General features: G+C 58.9%; 1 protein-coding gene across 4 annotated transcripts; it reads right to left on the bottom strand.

The window, feature by feature from the left end:
* Positions 1-5,234: 5,234 nt before the first annotated feature.
* Positions 5,235-15,973, bottom strand: TNNT2 (troponin T2, cardiac type). 4 transcript variants are annotated; one of them, XM_040535673.1, is made up of 18 exons: positions 15,865-15,973; positions 13,859-13,906; positions 12,890-12,900; positions 12,748-12,765; positions 12,108-12,134; positions 11,319-11,375; positions 10,735-10,767; positions 10,300-10,335; positions 10,008-10,029; positions 9,138-9,198; positions 8,921-9,037; positions 8,581-8,658; positions 8,291-8,401; positions 7,787-7,896; positions 7,321-7,411; positions 6,800-6,840; positions 6,075-6,080; positions 5,235-5,492 (listed from the first exon to the last, which is right to left on the bottom strand). In XM_040535673.1, exons 2-18 carry the CDS (start codon positions 13,894-13,896, stop codon positions 5,444-5,446), a joined length of 906 nt encoding a protein of 301 aa, XP_040391607.1. In that variant the 5' UTR covers positions 13,897-13,906; positions 15,865-15,973; the 3' UTR covers positions 5,235-5,443. The 4 variants fall into 4 exon arrangements, with proteins under 4 accessions (XP_040391607.1, XP_040391606.1, XP_040391609.1 ...); XM_040535672.1 differs by having other exon boundaries at positions 12,108-12,137; XM_040535675.1 differs by lacking the exon at positions 12,108-12,134.
* Positions 15,974-16,264: the final 291 nt, after the last annotated feature.

Genomic DNA, 16,264 nt, shown 5'->3' on the forward strand with positions numbered 1-16,264 from the left:
GTGTGCACTTGCATGCAGCTCCCTTCCCCTCTGGGGAGCAGGGTGCTGCAGCACATGCTTCTGAAGATATCTGGCCTCAAAGCTAGAGTGGGGTTCTGGGAACCGCCCCCCCCCAGCCTATGGTTTATGGGTTGGAGATGACACAAAACTGGGAGGAGAGGCTGACACACCAGAGAGTTGTGCTGCCATCCAGAGGGACCTGGACAGGCTGGAGAAATGGGCTGCAGGGACCTCATGGGGTTTCCTGAGAAGTGCTAAGCCCTGCCCCTGGGGAGGACCAGGACCAGCCCCAGCCCCAGGATGTGCCGGGGGCACCCACAGGGAAGCAGCCAGTCAGGAAGGGCCCTGGGGGCCCCTCAGGACACCAAGGTGACCAGGAGCCAGTGATGTGGCTCACAAATAAGCTGATGGTGTCCTGGGCTGCATCAGGCAAAGCGCTGCCAGCAGGGCGAGGGAGCTGATCCTGCCCCTCTGCTCAGCACCTGCAGCGCTGGGACCAGTGCTGGGCTCCCCAGCGCGAGAGAGACCTGGGCAGCCTGGTGGTGAAGGTGCTGAGGGGCTGGAGCATCGCTGCTGTGAGCGGAGGCTGGGAGCTGGGGCTGCTCAGCCAGGAGAAGAGGAGGCTCAGGGGCAGCTCCCCAAGGCCTGCACGTTCCTGCAGGGAGGGGACGAGGGGACGGAGCCAGGCTCCTGTCAGCGGTGCCCAGGCCCAGGCCCAGAGGCGCTGGGCACAACCTGGAGCCCAGGAGGCTCCCGCTGACCCCCAGCAGCACGGCTGTGCTGGGGGGGGGGGGGGCGGGCACAACCCTGGCACAGGCTGCCCCGAGGCTGTGGGGTCTCCTCCCTGGGGAGCTCCAAACCCACCTGGCCGTGGCCCTGGGCACCCTGCTCGGGGTGGCCCTGCTGGGGCAGGGGGGACTGGAGGGACCCAGGGGGCCCTTCCCACCTTCACCGCTCTGTGATTTTGTGATTCAGACTTGGGTACTGCCCAGGACTGCCAGAGTTGCCTCTGCAGCTTGGCCGCTCCTGCCAACCATCACAGCAATGCTGGTGCTCAGCACCACACCAGGTCAGGAGATACAGTGCAGCATTGCCTTTACCAGTCACAAACCTTATGGATCCTATGCTGGGCTCCCTTTTGGTTTCAGCATCTCAGTGCTCATGCCAGTTGTTGCTGCCTGCACCAGAGAAGAGCATGGTTTACAGCCATGGATTCAGCTGAAACCTGGGCATGAAAGCACAAGCAAAAGCAGTGATTCAGCCATCACTAGGAAGCTTATTTTCCTTCCACTAAATGCCAATAAAATGCTGCTTCCAGACAACTGCTAAACCCTTTTCCTTTCCATCCCAGAGCATTGTTGCCTGCTTTGTCAGCAGGACTTGTCTCATGGACATGGGTCATTGCGTAGATGCTAAACTGTGCTTACGGTGCATTAAAGTCCTCATTGACGATTTTACACTTCTGTGGAATCAGCATAAAGCGTGGGCGACTTCTACCAGGTAAATGTGATTAACTGTTACCTATGAGCTGGCTACTACAGGCAGTGATTTACAGGGCTAAGATATTAATTGAAACTCGTAGTTTTATGGGGCGTTTATAAATAACCATAAGAAACTTGCAAGTGTCAGGTATTCTCTGCATGCCACCCAGGATGTGGGAGTTGGTGCACCTCAAACTTCGCGCTGTGCCTGTTGGGGGGACAAAACACCCCAGCACCTCCAAGGTGCAGATACCCCAACTGATGGGGCCAACGAGGGGCTCAGCATCACCACTGTTGAGCCACACGGGGCCCTGGCAGCATTTCAGCTTCAAGAGCTGCCACTCCATCATCCTGTGGACCCTCGTGTACCACTGCAGCTAAACTGTGTGCTGTAACGCTGGTAGTCTGGGCACATGTGTCTCTGGCTCCTTGGGATGTGTGTTGGCCAGGTGGTCCCAGGACAGCAATTTCCTGTGCTGCCTAGAGCATCCCAGGCTAATATGACCTGGACAAAGACATGAGCAGACTGTTTCTGTCTGTAGTGGTGGTGGCAGAACTGGGCTCTTCAAAATCTGTGCTTCAGCCTCTGGGAACCATCCTGGGTCTTGAGTAGGCTGAGAAGAGCATGAAGCTGCCTTGCACACAGCTCTGGTTTCTGCCGCAGCCCAAAACATCAGAGCAATATTTCACCAGCACCTTCTAGGTAACAAATGCATCTTCTTTTGCATCTGCTCCAGCACATGGGGATAGCGGTGCCCTGCCGTGGAGCTGCATCAACACACCACAAGGCGCACACACTTGTGAGACCTGGGCAGAGGTTCCTAGCCCTGTGGTCCAGGCTCATGCAGTTGTGCTGGGACCCCTGTGCTGGGACTCCTGTGCTGAGAACCAGAGGAGGAGGTTTTGTACCCTGGGCTGGAGCTTTGAGGCGCCCTGCAGCCCTTTGGTCAGGGCAGTGGCACCACTGGGGAGCACAGAGGTGTGCCACACCACGCTGTGGGACGTGAGCCTGCACTGCAGCCAGAGCCACGCACCCCTCTGTGGCACCTGCCAGCGCCTCTTAGAGCTGCCAAAAACCTCCTGTACTGCACAGTCCATGGGGGCCACCACCTGGTCCCTGTCCAGGGCTTTGGCTGAGACACCAGAACTGCCCTTGAGAGGACACCGGTTTCACATGCTGTGCGCCAGAGTGATGCTGCACAAGGAATTGCTCCGCAAAGGAAGATGTTTGCATGCTGTGGCCAAAGATGCTGTTGCTCTGCAATGTGCTAGAGGATGCTACACCTCGTGGCTCCTGGGATTAGAGGGTGAACCCCCTGCTCGGGAAGGGCAGGGTCTCTGCCCCTTGTACTGTGCTCCAGAGGATGCTGGTGCTTTGGGTTAGCATCCAGAGGTCCTGCTGCCCACATGGACACTGGGGCCCCACAGCAGCTAGCAGACACTAGCACGCTGCCAATGTTCCCAGTGGCACAGCAGAGAGGCTGTTAGGACCCTCCGTGAGCCCCCAGAGGCTGCTGTCAGGGGCCCCTCACTCCACAGCACACAGTGGTGTGTCCAGCCCTGTCCTACTGCTGCACTAACCCAAGACTCATCCTCTTGCAAAACACATGGCATGCGTGGCAGGATGGGGACAGCACGCCCGGACATCACTCACCAGCACACAGCACGCTGCACCGCACCCCAGCAAACCTTGGCACAACGTGCTGCACCCATACAACCACCCCGCAGCCCGTGCAGCACTCGGGATGCATGCAAAACCCCAAAGAAGACCCCATACGGCTGTGCCATGTCCTAGGGGATACCAGCATCCCGCACCGCACTCTACCAAGCCCACTCGTGGGGGGGACATCCACGGACACGGGTGGGAGATGCAGCAGGGCTGGGTGCTGACTCAGGGTGCGGGGAGCAGGGAGGGAGGTGCCAGGCGGGGAGGAGGGCGCCGGTTTCGGCCCCGGCGCACAGGGAGCTGGGCTGGCGGGGGGCCAGTGCGCTGCCGGGACAGGCCGTGCTGTGGGAAGCAGGGAGTGCCGCCGTGCCCCCACCCTGGGCGCTGCCGCCCGCGGGGACGGGCAGAGCGGAGGCAGCGCCTCTGAGCGGCACCGGGCGCCCGCATGGGCACGGCCCCTTGCTTCTGCAGAAAGGTTTGGGGGATCGGTTTTTGGAGGTATGGGGAACAGGGTAGCTCCAGGTTGTATTCTTCTGCCCTGAGTGATGTTCTCTGCCAGGGGTCATGCGTCAAGGCAGGGCGGGAATGTCACTGGCTGAACCTTTGCTGTCCTCTGGGGATTTAGGGCTATGGAAACGCTGAGGGACTGGAGCATCTCTGCTGTGAGCGGAGGCTGGGAGCTGGGGCTGCTCATACTGGAGAAGAGGAGGCTCAGGGGCAGCTCCCCAAGGTCTGCACATTCCTGCAGGGAGGGGACGAGGGGACGGAGCCAGGCTCTTGTCAGCAGTGCCCAGGCCCAGGCCCAGAGGCTCTGGGCACAACCTGGAGCCCAGGAGGCTCCCGCTGACCCCCAGCAGCACGGCTGTGCTGGGTGGGCCACAGCCCTGGCACAGGCTGCCCCGAGGCTGTGGGGTCTCCTCCTTGGGGAGCTCCAAACCCACCTGGACGTGGCCCTGGGCACCCTGCTTGGGGTGGTCCTGTACCAAGGGAGGACCAGAGGGTCCCAAGGGGCCCTTCCCACCTCCACCACTCCATGACTCTCTGTCTCCATGATTTCATGCCACAGCACTTCCAGCCTCCCCACCTCTCCCCTTTTGTCCCAGGAAGGGTCCAGGCTCATCCCTCCACACCTGTGTTTTGAGGGGGTGGGTGGTAGGAGGTTGGTTGCCCTCCACTTGCTGCCTCTCTGAAGCTGAGGCTTCCCCCAGCCTCGCTCCCCAAAACCTGGTGGCATGTGTTGAAGTAGGCCTCTCTTGACAGGCAGCACCAGGAAACCTGCAGGATGTTCCTGCATGGCTGGGCCTGGGACGGGGGTAACAGGCAGCCCCAGCATGAAGGGAGAGGAAATTTCTTGCCAAGTGACAAGCAGCCCATGAAGCTCCACCATCCTGTGCATTCAGCTCTTCCCCATTACTTCCCCCATTAAGGGAGAAGCCTCACAGCAAGGGAGCAACAGCAAGGGACAAGCCTGCTGCAAGCCTGGTGTCTTCTGCTGGCCCACAGGCCAGATGCATGCCCCAAGAACTCTTGGGAGTATGCAGCAGATGTGCTCCTGTGGGCACTGCATGTGGGAGCGTGTTAGAGAGACGCCTACAGCTAAACGAAAGGGATCTGCACCCCTGTGAGGACAGAAAAAACAGTCTCTCCACACTGACTCACCTCCAGTCTTCATTGGAAGCTGCCAGAAACACACAGACAAGGGTCTGCTCCCTTTTGGTGGGAACAGGGAGGAAGGTAGCCTGGTGGGTGGCAGGGCTTGTGACCAACCCATGGACCAAGGGGGTTGGGAACAGGGCCCCTGCCCACGTCACCCCCCAGGGCCACCCCTGGCACAGAGAGGGGCGCGGGGGCTCTGGTAGAGCAAAGTGAAGCGACCGTAGGGAGAACTGCAGCAGGAAAAGCAGGTCAGACCACTGAGGTCCGTTACAAAGCCTCCCAAGGACCACAAGGCAAGGGGCCGTGTTATGCGGGAGGCCCCAGATGGCCGCTGCGTCCTTTGTACTCCAGGGGTGGGCAAGCGGCGCAGCCCGCTTCGCTTCCTCCTGGTTCAGAGCTTCGAGGTGGAGACAACACCCGCGCCCCCTCACCACTCTCTTTATTTACAGACACAACATCATTCGGGGGCGTGGAGATGAGAAGCAGCACCTCGTGAAGCCTCTGCCCACCCAGACCGCGCCGTGCCTGCAGCAAGGCCCCTGCGAGCGCCGCGCAGTGGGGCGGCGGGCGCGGGGCAGGCCCCATGGCGCGGGGCAGGCAGCTCGCCAAGGCCGAGCCTCACCTCTGCCTTCTGAGCCATCTATTTCCACCGGCCGCCCACCATGGTCTTCCCACGGGCAGCCTTCGACCTGGAACGGAAGGAGGAAAAGATGTGCAAAAGGGCACGAGTGAAAATGGAAAGAGGGGAGAGGTGGGCACCATCGGAGGTCCTGCAAAGAAGAGCAAGCCATCCCTGGTTGATGCTTGTTGCCCTGCAGGAAAGGTCTTCCTCCCCGGCATGGGGCTCAAGTCAGTCTGTGTGGTTTGGGACGTTTTGGGAACAAGCTCATGCATTTAGCCAGGTGTTTCCAACCAGCCCAGAACCCTTTCCCGTGCTCCTCCCTCCCAGTGATCCTTCAGAGAAAAAACAAAGAATCTCCAACCCTGGAGGCTGGACGATCCCTCCCCTGAGGTCCAGAAGCTGTGAGGGTGTTAGCCAGGACCCACTGCACCACTCTCCTTAACCAGAACTGGGGGAACTGGCCATAGATCAGAAGGAGGAGGAGGCTCAGGTGGTTATTGACGGGCATTTCTGGCATCCTGAGAGTCACTGACCGCCCTTGGATGCCAGTCCCCAGGCCAGCCCCTTCCTCAGCCCCACTCCTGGACTGATGTCAGCACCAGGGGTCCATGCAGCACTCATGCAGTGGGGGCACGCAGCCTGTACTCACCCTTTGCTGCAGTTACAGGCCATGGTAGGGCAGAAGAGAAGAGAGATTTGGTGTGAGCAAGGGGGGGATGCTGCTAACTGCAGGGGAGGATGCAGGGGGAATGCCGCTAACTGCAAGGGGGGCATGCTGCTAACTCAGGGACAGGCTAAGCACATCTCATGCAAGGAGGCAGAGTGGGATGGGGATGTGAGAGCGGCCTGGTGCCCCCGAGAGTGCAGGTTAAACACCCACCTCCACCCTGGGAGTGTTATGAAGGGTTCCCCAGCCCTGCACAAGGGGCATGGGGACCGGCTCCCCTGTCTTTGTGGGGCTGCACAGCTCCCACAGCCCATGGGATTTCCCCTCCTATGCAAGCTGTGGTCTCCAGCACCTTCCCTGAGATGCTGGGCAGAGGCCCTGCAGGGATGGGGACAGCTGGAGGCGGGCAGGACCCTGGAGGACACAAGGCTCCAGGTACGGAGACCTCTCCCTGGGGTCTGTCCCCAGCCAGGGTCTTTGGGACAGGGGGAAGCTGGTGGAGCTGGGAGACCATGGGGACCTCTGGATGGCAGCAGAATGGCACAGACTGAGGTCCCTGGGCCAGACCTGCAGGTCCATGAACACGGGGTGCCAGCAGGTACGAGGCAGCCAGAAGAAACATGGGGTGGGAGCTGGAGCCCGGGGAGCAGGGAGCTGGAAGGGCAGGGAGTGGTGAAGGAGGATGCTTGGCCAGCCGAGGTACTTACACCTTCTGGTGGTCACTAACGCGGTTTCGGAGGACGTTGATCTGAAAGAGAAATGCGGGTGGGTGGTGAGGCTTGGCGGGATGCCCCATGCCTGGCTGGGGACAGGGTGAAAGTGCAGCACTGCTCTCTTCCCCAGCCATCCCTGCCTGGGCTTTAGGGAGCAGAGTACAAGTCCCCGGGAGCTGCGAGGCCACAGGGCCAATGCCATCACCAGCAGCCACATCCTGCAGCACTTCACAGCTGCGTGCTCGGCACTGCCAGGATGGCAGCTGCTGGGAGGGTTGGTTTGAGCCCTGCTCATATTCACACGGGAGGCAGAAGTGGCTTTGCTTTCCACTGTGTAGAGCCTCTTAGGTGTTTGTCACCCCATGCCAAGGTGGGCACGGGTCTTTTCTGACACAGCCAGCTCCCCAAGACATCTCTGGCTGGTGCCCAACCCACCCGGAGTTCGAAATGGGGAGCCGATGGCGCAGCCAGGCACACAGAGGGAGAGTCAGCCCAGGGAGGACCTGGTGGCTCACCTCGTATTTCTGCCGCTTGAACTTTTCCTGCAGGTCAAATTTCTCAGCCTCCAGGTCGCGGATGGTTTGCCACAGCTCCTTGGCTTTGTCCCTGTGGGAAGGGATGGGTGATGTCAGTGCAGAAAAGGGATGTGGCAGCAGGGTCGCTGCAGGGGACGGGGCAGCAATGCCACCCCCTGCACGGCAGGGACCATCTTGCCTCCTCCCACATGGGTCCCTGCAGGCTCCGAGCCCAGCTGGGGATGTGCTGACAATGATGCCAGCCCCACGCGTGTGTCAGGGCTGTGGGGACACGCATGTCCCAGGCATGTGAGCGTGGCTCCCTCTGATGGCCGACACTGTCACCAGCAGCCTGGCATGGTGGCCTGGCACAGCCACCCTGGGGTGGCACAGCCCGTGTCCCAGCCGTGCTGTCACCCAGCGGGTGGGACCCCGTCCTGGACATCCCTCCTGCAGCACCCCTTACCTCAGCTTGTCTTCACTGAGGTGGTCGATGTTCAGGGGCTTCCGCCGCTCGCTGAGGATCTTCTTCTTCTTCTCCCGCTCCGTTTGCTTCTTCCCCCCCTTTTTCTCTGACTGCAGAAGCCATCAGTCCACCGGAGGGAAGGAAACCCGCCCAGCCTCTGCTCTGCCCCCATCCCCAGCTCTGCCTCCCAGCACCCCCTGTGTTTGGCACTCCAGGAGTACACGAGGTCCTCAAGGACATGCTGGCAGCGCTGGACCAGACACAGCCCCCAGCCCCTGTCCCAGTCCCTGGGGTGAGGCCGGACCCCCAGCTCCTGCAGCGCAGGGCTCCCAGCCCACTTTGGTCACCACTGTCACCCAACCTTGGTGGCCTGTCTTCTTCTGCCCGTAGGACCCCCGAGCTACCAGCACCGAGCATCTTCGTGGCGCTGTAGGGCCAGCCCATGGTCGAGCTCCCCCTGGGAGCACCAATGGCTTTGCTGCAACCCCTGGGGCAGGATCGCACCTTTTGCATGTAACCTCCAAAATGCAGCATGTTGGAGAAAGCTTTTTTCTTTCGGGCTTCCTCCTCGGCCTTCTTCCGGGCCTCCTCTTCCTCTTTGCGAGCTCTCTCCTCCTACCAGGGTTAGCAGTGGGTCAGGAGGGGATGGATGGAGACCTTGTGGGCCAGCTTGCATGCAAAACACAGCTCCCACGTGCTCCACGGCCAGGCTCGCGTGGGGTGAACGGCTGGGGTGGGCCCCATGCCCTGCAGGAGGCCGCTGGCCAAGCCCCCATCCCCATAGGAAGACTCACGGCCATGCGGGCTTGGCGCTCCTTCTCCCTCTCGCTGCGGATCCGCTGCTGCTCTGCCCTCTCCGCCCGCCGCTGCTCCTGCGGGAGGCAAGAACGATGGCCTGGATGTCCCAGGCCATCCCCTTTGTCCCTAGGGACACAACACTGGCCCCTGAAGCCCTGAAAGCCCCAAGGGCAGCTCTGCTGTGCCCACATCTCCCAGGGGAGCACAGGGACCGGAGCCCATGGGGAAGGGCGGATGTCTCAGGTCCTGCTGTGGGGACTGCGAGGAGAGGATTGTGGCTGTTTGCCCGGGGTAGAGGGTGGCAACAGCGAGGAAAGGAGAAGGCTGCAGACATACAATCCTGTCCTTGAGGGAGATGAGCTCCTCTTCTTCCTTCTTCCTGCTCTCAAAGTGGGCTTCGATGAGGGCCTGCAGTTCATTCAGGTCCTTCTCCATGCGCTTGCGGTGGATGTCCTGCATTGGACAGAAAGGGGGGCAACAGCTGTGCTCACACAACGCAACCCCCCAGGAGCCAGGGGAGCCTCCACGGGGCTGGGCTGGGCGTGCTACTCACATCAAAATCCAGGCGCTCGCCATCGGGGATTTTGGGAGGCACCAGGTTTGGCATGAAGGGCCTGGAAGGTGAGCGGGAGGGCTGTGAGCCTCCAGCAGGTACCTGGGACGGGACAAGGCTTTCCACCCATGCTCTGATCTACCCAGCCCTCCTCTCTGAGCCTCATGGCCCCCAGGGCTGCAGAGTGAGCACATTTTGAGGACAGGGAAGAGTAATGCTGCTTGCTGGAGGTTGCCAGCTGGACAGCCTCAGAGGAAGACCTCTGGCATTCCTGGGAAGGTCTCCAAGGCACCCACATGGCTGGAATAACTCTGCAAGCAGCAGGCAGCGTGGCCACGTCCCTTTGCCAGGCACCCTGGGGCTGGCAGCTACCCCACCGCTCACCCAAAAGAGAGTGGAGAAACTGTATGCTCCAGCATGAGCTGGAAACCATCGCCTCAACCCCCGTGGGCTCAGTCCCGGGGTTGTAGGGGCTCACACAGATGCCAGCCCTCCTCCTGCCATGGCCAGGAGCACCGTGGGGAGGTGATACCCTGGCTGTGCCAAGGACCACGTACCCCAGGCTGGGGTGCATGCAGATGTCCTCCAGCTGAAGGGCCACAGGGCAGCTGGACCTCCTCCAAGGAGCACATAAAATGCTTCAAAAATGCCCATACGCCCCATTCTTAGGATTCTCTTCATATTCCTTGTTTATCTGCCTGTTTCCTCTCCCCTTGTCTCTCCAAGTCCCAGTCTCCACACTATTTTCATGCTTTTAAGGCCTCACTGCCTGTGTCCCTTGTGGATCTCAACCAGTGGCACCAAGCCCATCACTTGGAGGCACAACTCCTAGTTCAGACCTTGCACCAGAGAAAATGCACCACCACTTACTTGGGTTTGGGCTTTGATTCACCTGTGGGTCCCCAGGAACAGGAGAGAAAGACAGTGTTAGTGGCACGGAGGCATTTGCTTTCACACCTCGACCCAAAACCCCACAAAACTGAGCCAAGCCCCCCCTCTCTCCCAGGTAGATCTTCCTCCACCAGAGGCAAACAGTGAGGTGTCCACCTGTGTGCCAAAATCCCACACACACCGATGCTCCCCACCAAGCGTTTGGAGCCTCCCTGCACCACCCAGGGATGGTGCCCCCCACCCCAGAGAAGACCACGGGGGGATACCTCACCTTCCCCAGGCTCCTGATCTCGGTCTCCCTCTCCACCTGCGGAACACATGGTGCTTGGTCCCAGCACCAGCCCTGCCGTGCACCCTGCCCAAGCACAAGTGCTGTCCCCACCGCAAAATCCCCCCTCCAGCTCTCCAGGATGAACAGGGGAGCACTTTCTCCGCTGGGGAAGCAGTAGCTCTGCCCTCTCCTTCCATTTTGGGGGGTGAATTTCTTACCGAGGCAGCAAGAAGCCATCCCTCCTGCAGCTCTCCTACTGCCCTAGCCCTGGCAGAGGACAGGTCCGGGGCAGTTCTGCCCCATTTGCCGCAGAATCTCCCTTCAGCAGCAGCTGAATTTAACACTGAAAACCCCGCGGCGAGGGGACAGCACCTTTGGAGATTGGGTTCAGGACTGAAATGGCCCAAAAATGTCCTTCCTCCACTCCTGCTTTACCTTCTCCTGGTGCTTTTGTTTCATCTTCTTGTTCTGTTTCAAAAGTAAGGGGGAGAACGTGACCAGAGCATCTGCAGGTGAGGGCTACCACCTCCCCCGTGTACCCTGCTTTGTGGAGCGGGGCTGGGACCTGAGCCTGGCCACCAGGCAGGACTGTGTGGGGACACAGAGCAGGCAATCCAGGCCGCTCCAAAGGGGTTTTCAGATGGCAAGACACATCAGAGCATGGTCCCAGCTCTGGAAATCCCCACTCCGAGACAACAGCTACCTCTCGGTGGAACAGGCTCAACACATTTTTGGCATTATTTTGGAAGGCTGGACATGACCAACTTGGCAGCAGGTCAGCAGCCAGCAAAAACCAGCATTAACCTCAGGCTTGTAGGGCCAAGGCACTCAGCACTTGGTAAGGTCAGGGAAGGGCAGCCCAGTTTTGGCACATCTTTACTGGAAACCAGCGATACGGGGGCTGCAGGCCCTGCCGCAGGTGACACCAGGACATCCCAGCCCTGCTCCAGGGCACAGCATGAAAGCCAGTGCCCCACCAACACAGAGCATGACCATGGGATCTCCCACCATGTGCATACCTTCTGCCTTGGTTTCGTCAGTCTCCTCTTCTGCCTCCTCTACCTGTTCTTCCTGACCTGGGGAACAAGGGCAGCGTCAGTGCGAGAGCCGCAGCTGCCGCTGGCTCCCCGCAGCCCCCTCATGGGACATCTGCGGCTCGGAGCCGGCCACCAGCAAGGCCAAAGAGACCCGGGGGAGAGGAAGCTACAGAAGAAAGAAGCAGCAGCTCAGAAAGCAAAGGGCTTCGTTCTAACCTGCACCCGAAGGCTGGTCTCTGCGCTTGGGTGGGGAGAGGGATAAATTTAAAGGATTTAGAGCCTAGTTTGTCCCTCGTTCCCTCCCCGCCAAGCTGGGCCCCCAAACCCCAGGGTGCAGGGGAGGGATTTCTGCTGCTCTCCTCTACCCAGCAAAGAACAAGGCTGGGTGGCATAGGTCTCATTTATGCCACTGTTGGAGCCTTTTTCCACTGGAGGGAGCAGTATCTCCACGATAGTCCTCCATGGGAGTGAGAGCAGCGCTGGGGCTCACAGGTCCAGGGAAGACTTGTGGTCCCGCAGCAAGAGAGGAAGAAAGAAAAAGAAGACAGCAAGCCACGGGCATGTTTGGGGGTAGATGTAAGACAGAGACCACAGAAATGAGAGCAGGTATGCACAGCACGGCTGGATGGGGGGAGTGCAAGAAGCAACAGAGAGAAGTGAAAGAATGAAAGAAAACCTTTCCCCAAGCGGGGAAAGGCACAAGACAGATCGACCCACAGTGTGTTCACAGCAGCAGTGGAGAGATGAAATAAAGAAAGGTGCAATAGCTACCGTCTTCTTCCTCAATCCATTCTTCCTCTTCTGAGCCAGGGAGGAGGGGAAGGAATAAGCGCAGAGGTTAGTCAGGCGCCGTAAAGCTGCAGGGTGTAGCTACGGCACGCGTGAGACAAGGACTCCAGCCCTTTGCTTTTAACTTTCAGGATGCTTCGCCCTGCAGCAGCCCGGGCTGCCTGGCAGTGCCCTGAAGCAGCAAGAGCCCCAGCAAAACCCAGGCCCCAAGCCCAGCCTCACGTGCTCAGCCCAGCCGTGTCCCAGAGCAGCTGCATGCATCGTGGGGGGGTCGGTTCTTCACCATACGGGGGCAGCTGGAGGTTTCTCCTTGAGCACCATTAACATACATTCAGCTGAAGCTCCAGCTCCCCTTGAGCTATTGTGCTCACACCTCTGAAAATACCCAAATCCAGCATTTCCACCCCTCTTTTTGAGACAGGGGATCTCCCTGTTAAAAGAGATCCTAAGAATATTCAGGCCGGCTTTGATCCTACTGATGTTTCAGGTGGAGAAATTCACAACATGGCCTCATACAGCCTTCTCTGGCCCATTGCAGCCCAGGAACTTGCCGCCACCACCCACTCGAGCGTAACACCGAACCAACAGCACTTATCCTTCTAACCACAAACGAAACACCTACCTTCTTCCACGTACTCCTCTTCACAGAGCACATGTGTGCACAGGAGAAAGGAAAGGGAAAGAAGACGCAGGTTATTGAAGCTGCTCTGATCATTTCTTAGCATCAGTCTCGGGGCTGCTGTGGATGCTCCACGTCCCCTTACCTTCCTGCTCCCTGCAAAGTACGACACAAAGTGCCCCAGTTACAGCAATCCTCTGCAAAGGAGCTGAAGTTTCCTCAAGCTGGGTCCCACTTTCCATAGTGGTGGGCAGTGGCTGCTCAGCAGGCTGCGTGTGCCGTGCTGTAAGGTGGCAGTGGGGACAGGCCAAGACCCCCATCCTCCAGCAGGCTGCAGATATCGGGCAGCCTGCAGTGCTCAGCTGGCACTCCGATGGTGGTCAGAGCCCAGGACCATTTCACCACTCGAGAAGGTGGTCTGAAACTCTAGGAATGGGCAGCCTACATCTCACCTCTGTACCAGAGTCCTTTCCTGATTTAAGGAAAACACGTCGTCTGTCCTCAGATGTGCCAAGGGAAGCTGAGCACAGGGTTCAGACCCATTGCCGGGCATGCAAGATTTTCTTTGTGCAAGATCGTTATATTTAAGTGGCACTTAAATATCAGAGAAGGACTCAGATCTAATTTTTCTGGTGGTGAATGAGAAAATAGCAGCCATGTTTGGACCAGTCCCTGTAGCCACATGGCTCCAACTTCAATGCCCTTCTCTTCAGGCGTTCCAGCAGCCCTCACCAGCAAAACCTGCCCTCAGATTTGGGCCTTGTTGAGATGCTCAGGATGCTGCGGTAGGACCCCATCAGCAACACACTGATGGAGCCAGCCTTTTCTCAGCTCCATCCCATTGATTTAGAGCACATAATTTTTATGGCAGGGTCTATTCCTTTGCAGAGCATTTGCTTATTGGCTACTGATGCCAAACTCCCCACTGCGGGGATATTAGAATCATCACAGCAGTGATGACAATGGGCAGGGGGGATCCCAAAGTGCTTTCATGCTGGGTGCTGGGGCAACAACCACAGCTGAGCCCCCCCCATCAGCACCTCTAAGCAATGCTTGACCCTGCAGGAAGACAGGAATTGGGAGAGAGAAAGGTGTTTAAAAACACACCACTTACTGCTCATACTCTTCGATGACCTCTTCAGAGTCCGACATGCTTGGTTATCTAGCAGAATTCAAGACAAGGTGGAAAAAGCGAGGGTTAGGAGCTGAGATAAGGACAAGCACAGCCTATCCTCCAGCACCCACAACATGGGCACAGTGATGCTGCATCTCTCCAAAGTACTTGGAGCTGGGAGCTGTCCCCAGCCGGGCTGTGGTGGCAATATCTCGGTGGAGATAAGGTCCCCCCGCTCCCCTCCCATCCCAGGATCACAGCTCGCCCAAATAAGAGGCAGGAGATTAGACACGGCCTCGTGCCATGCTGATAGCTGCCATCAGGAGCCACGTCTGGGACACACAGCTCCCCTTGCTGGAGCCATCCCAGGGTGCTGTGTTTGCTCAGGGCACGGTAAAATTACCCAATTATAACGTTCAGCTTGTTTTGCTTCCTGACTATTCTTAGCTCAGCTGGGATACGGAAACTTGCAGGGACATCCCATTATCTCCAATTTACAGCCGCAGCACAAGATCTCAGCGAGATCACCCGTCCCTCCAAGTGCAGAGGGGCAACCTGGGCTCAGCAGGGGCATTTCCCTCAGCGTCCTGTTCCCAAGGCTGAGCTTAGCTAAAGGGGACAATAATTCAGATCCCAGTTTAGCAGCAGGGCTAAGCGTAGCTAAAACCATGGAAATATCCATGCTCATCTTCCTCGCACACCTATCTCCCTCCCAGCCCACGGCTGGGTGAATGCCACCCATCGGCACTCCTTGCCCTGCTCCCACCCAATGCTGCAGCACAAGGTCGCGCAGCCCAGCCCCTGCACAGCCTGGCCACCCTGCTCCTGTGGGACCTCGGCGAGGCTGCGATGCGGCAGGACAGTGCGAGGCAGCTCTAGAAATAACCTCCATGTGCTGAACCACCTGTTCCCAGAGCAGCGCCGCTGCCCCGCTCCCATCGAGCGACTGGGAACAACTGGCCCTAGCTGCATCTGTTGGGCATTTATTACCCTGGATGGGTCGAACAGGCTTCAGGATTGCTTATTAAAGATGCTGAATCCGGGACTGGGACCCACAGGCATGGGGAAGATGCACTGCAGGAGGGATGCCTCAGCATACCACACGGCTGTCAAACCTCCCTCCTGAGCAATGACTCAGGAGTGCTTTTTGGAGACAAATGAAGTCAGAAGCCAGCCCTGTCTGTGCCAGGTTCACTGCCCCAGCTGCTGCTGTTGTCCCCTTCCCTCCGACGAACCCGGGGCTCAGCCCCATGCATTCCCCAGAACTCCCCATGCCTGGCCCTGCGAGGCACCGTCCTGCCACCCCAGAGTTTGGCCAAACCCTTTTATGTAGCCACTAGCAGCCAGGGCTTCATGGGGCCCTCACACAACACAGGAGCAGAGATCCCCTCCTGGCCACGAGGCTGTAAATGTGCATTTCTGGAAGTGTAGTTCTGCATTCCCATTCACCTCCTCTCTGCTACATCACCAGATCCCACCAAACATTTACTGAGGAACAGCAGCAAAATCAGGGCTGTTAACAGGGCACACAAGAAAAGCTAACGTTACACTGGAAAATGCCTCTAAGAAATATTTTTCCATCCTCTGTGCAGAAAATGGCACAGAAGCAGGATAAATCTTCCAGTTAAAGCTCTGAACACTTGTTCTGAAAGAAACGGGAGCATCCTGGCTCTGACGGTCCCTGTGGGCCAGTACGATGCTCCCAAAGCACCGCATCCCTCCTGTCCGCCCGGAGACACGGGGAGCAGGGATCTACGAGATCCCCCAAGGGCACCCAAAATCCTTTCCAGCCATCTTGTGTCACTCAAACAGCATTGGATGTGCTGCAGAGAAACCCACTGGAGAGGGCCCTGATGCTTTCCCCGGGGGAATGCCTTCACAGCAGAAACACATCCCAGTGAAAGCAGCTGGGCAGGGCCATCAGCCCCAAGCCAAATCCACGCCGAGCCTTTATCTCTTGGACTTTCACAGCAGCGCCCGAGCATCCCACACTGCCCCAGCCTTACCTCTGCTGTGGGGCGCAGGTGAGGTCCCACGGAGCTGCGGGGGAGCCGGCGGGTGTCTGGGGTGTGCTCCTTGGGGGGCAGAGGCTTTAAGGGGCCCCCAGCGCCCACCCCGGGGCGGGCAGCGCCGGCAGGAATGCGCCCGGCGCCCAGCAAGGAATGCAACACTTGTGAGCTGCTATTTTGGCAGCCGCAGCCCCGGCCCCCTCCGCGCTCCCCCTGCCCCCCCAGGAGCCCATATAAGCCCAAGCTATTGTGTGGCCTCAGAGATTTGCTATTTTAAACCCGCCGGACGGAGATACGTGAGTGCCCGAGGGGCTGACACAAGCCAGCCAGCTGTCACCTTCTAGGGCTGGGGACGCTGATAAGGCAGCGCCAGGGACCAGACCCTCCGCACCAAGAT

This window comes from Cygnus olor, chromosome 24 (assembly GCF_009769625.2).
Source record: "Cygnus olor isolate bCygOlo1 chromosome 24, bCygOlo1.pri.v2, whole genome shotgun sequence".
Lineage (NCBI taxonomy): Eukaryota > Metazoa > Chordata > Aves > Anseriformes > Anatidae > Cygnus > Cygnus olor.

Bases quoted from the DNA above. Each gene is read 5' to 3' on its own strand.
- TNNT2 (XM_040535672.1), bottom strand. From the start codon at position 13,896: ATGTCGGACTCTGAAGAGGTCATCGAAGAGTATGAGCA. The intron at 10,030-10,299 runs GTGAGGTATCCC...GGGGACCCACAG, and splicing joins AGATCAGGAGCCTGGGGAAG to GTGAATCAAAGCCCAAACCC. The intron at 9,199-10,007 runs GTAAGTGGTGGT...CTCACCTTCCAG, and splicing joins GAATCAAAGCCCAAACCCAA to GCCCTTCATGCCAAACCTGG.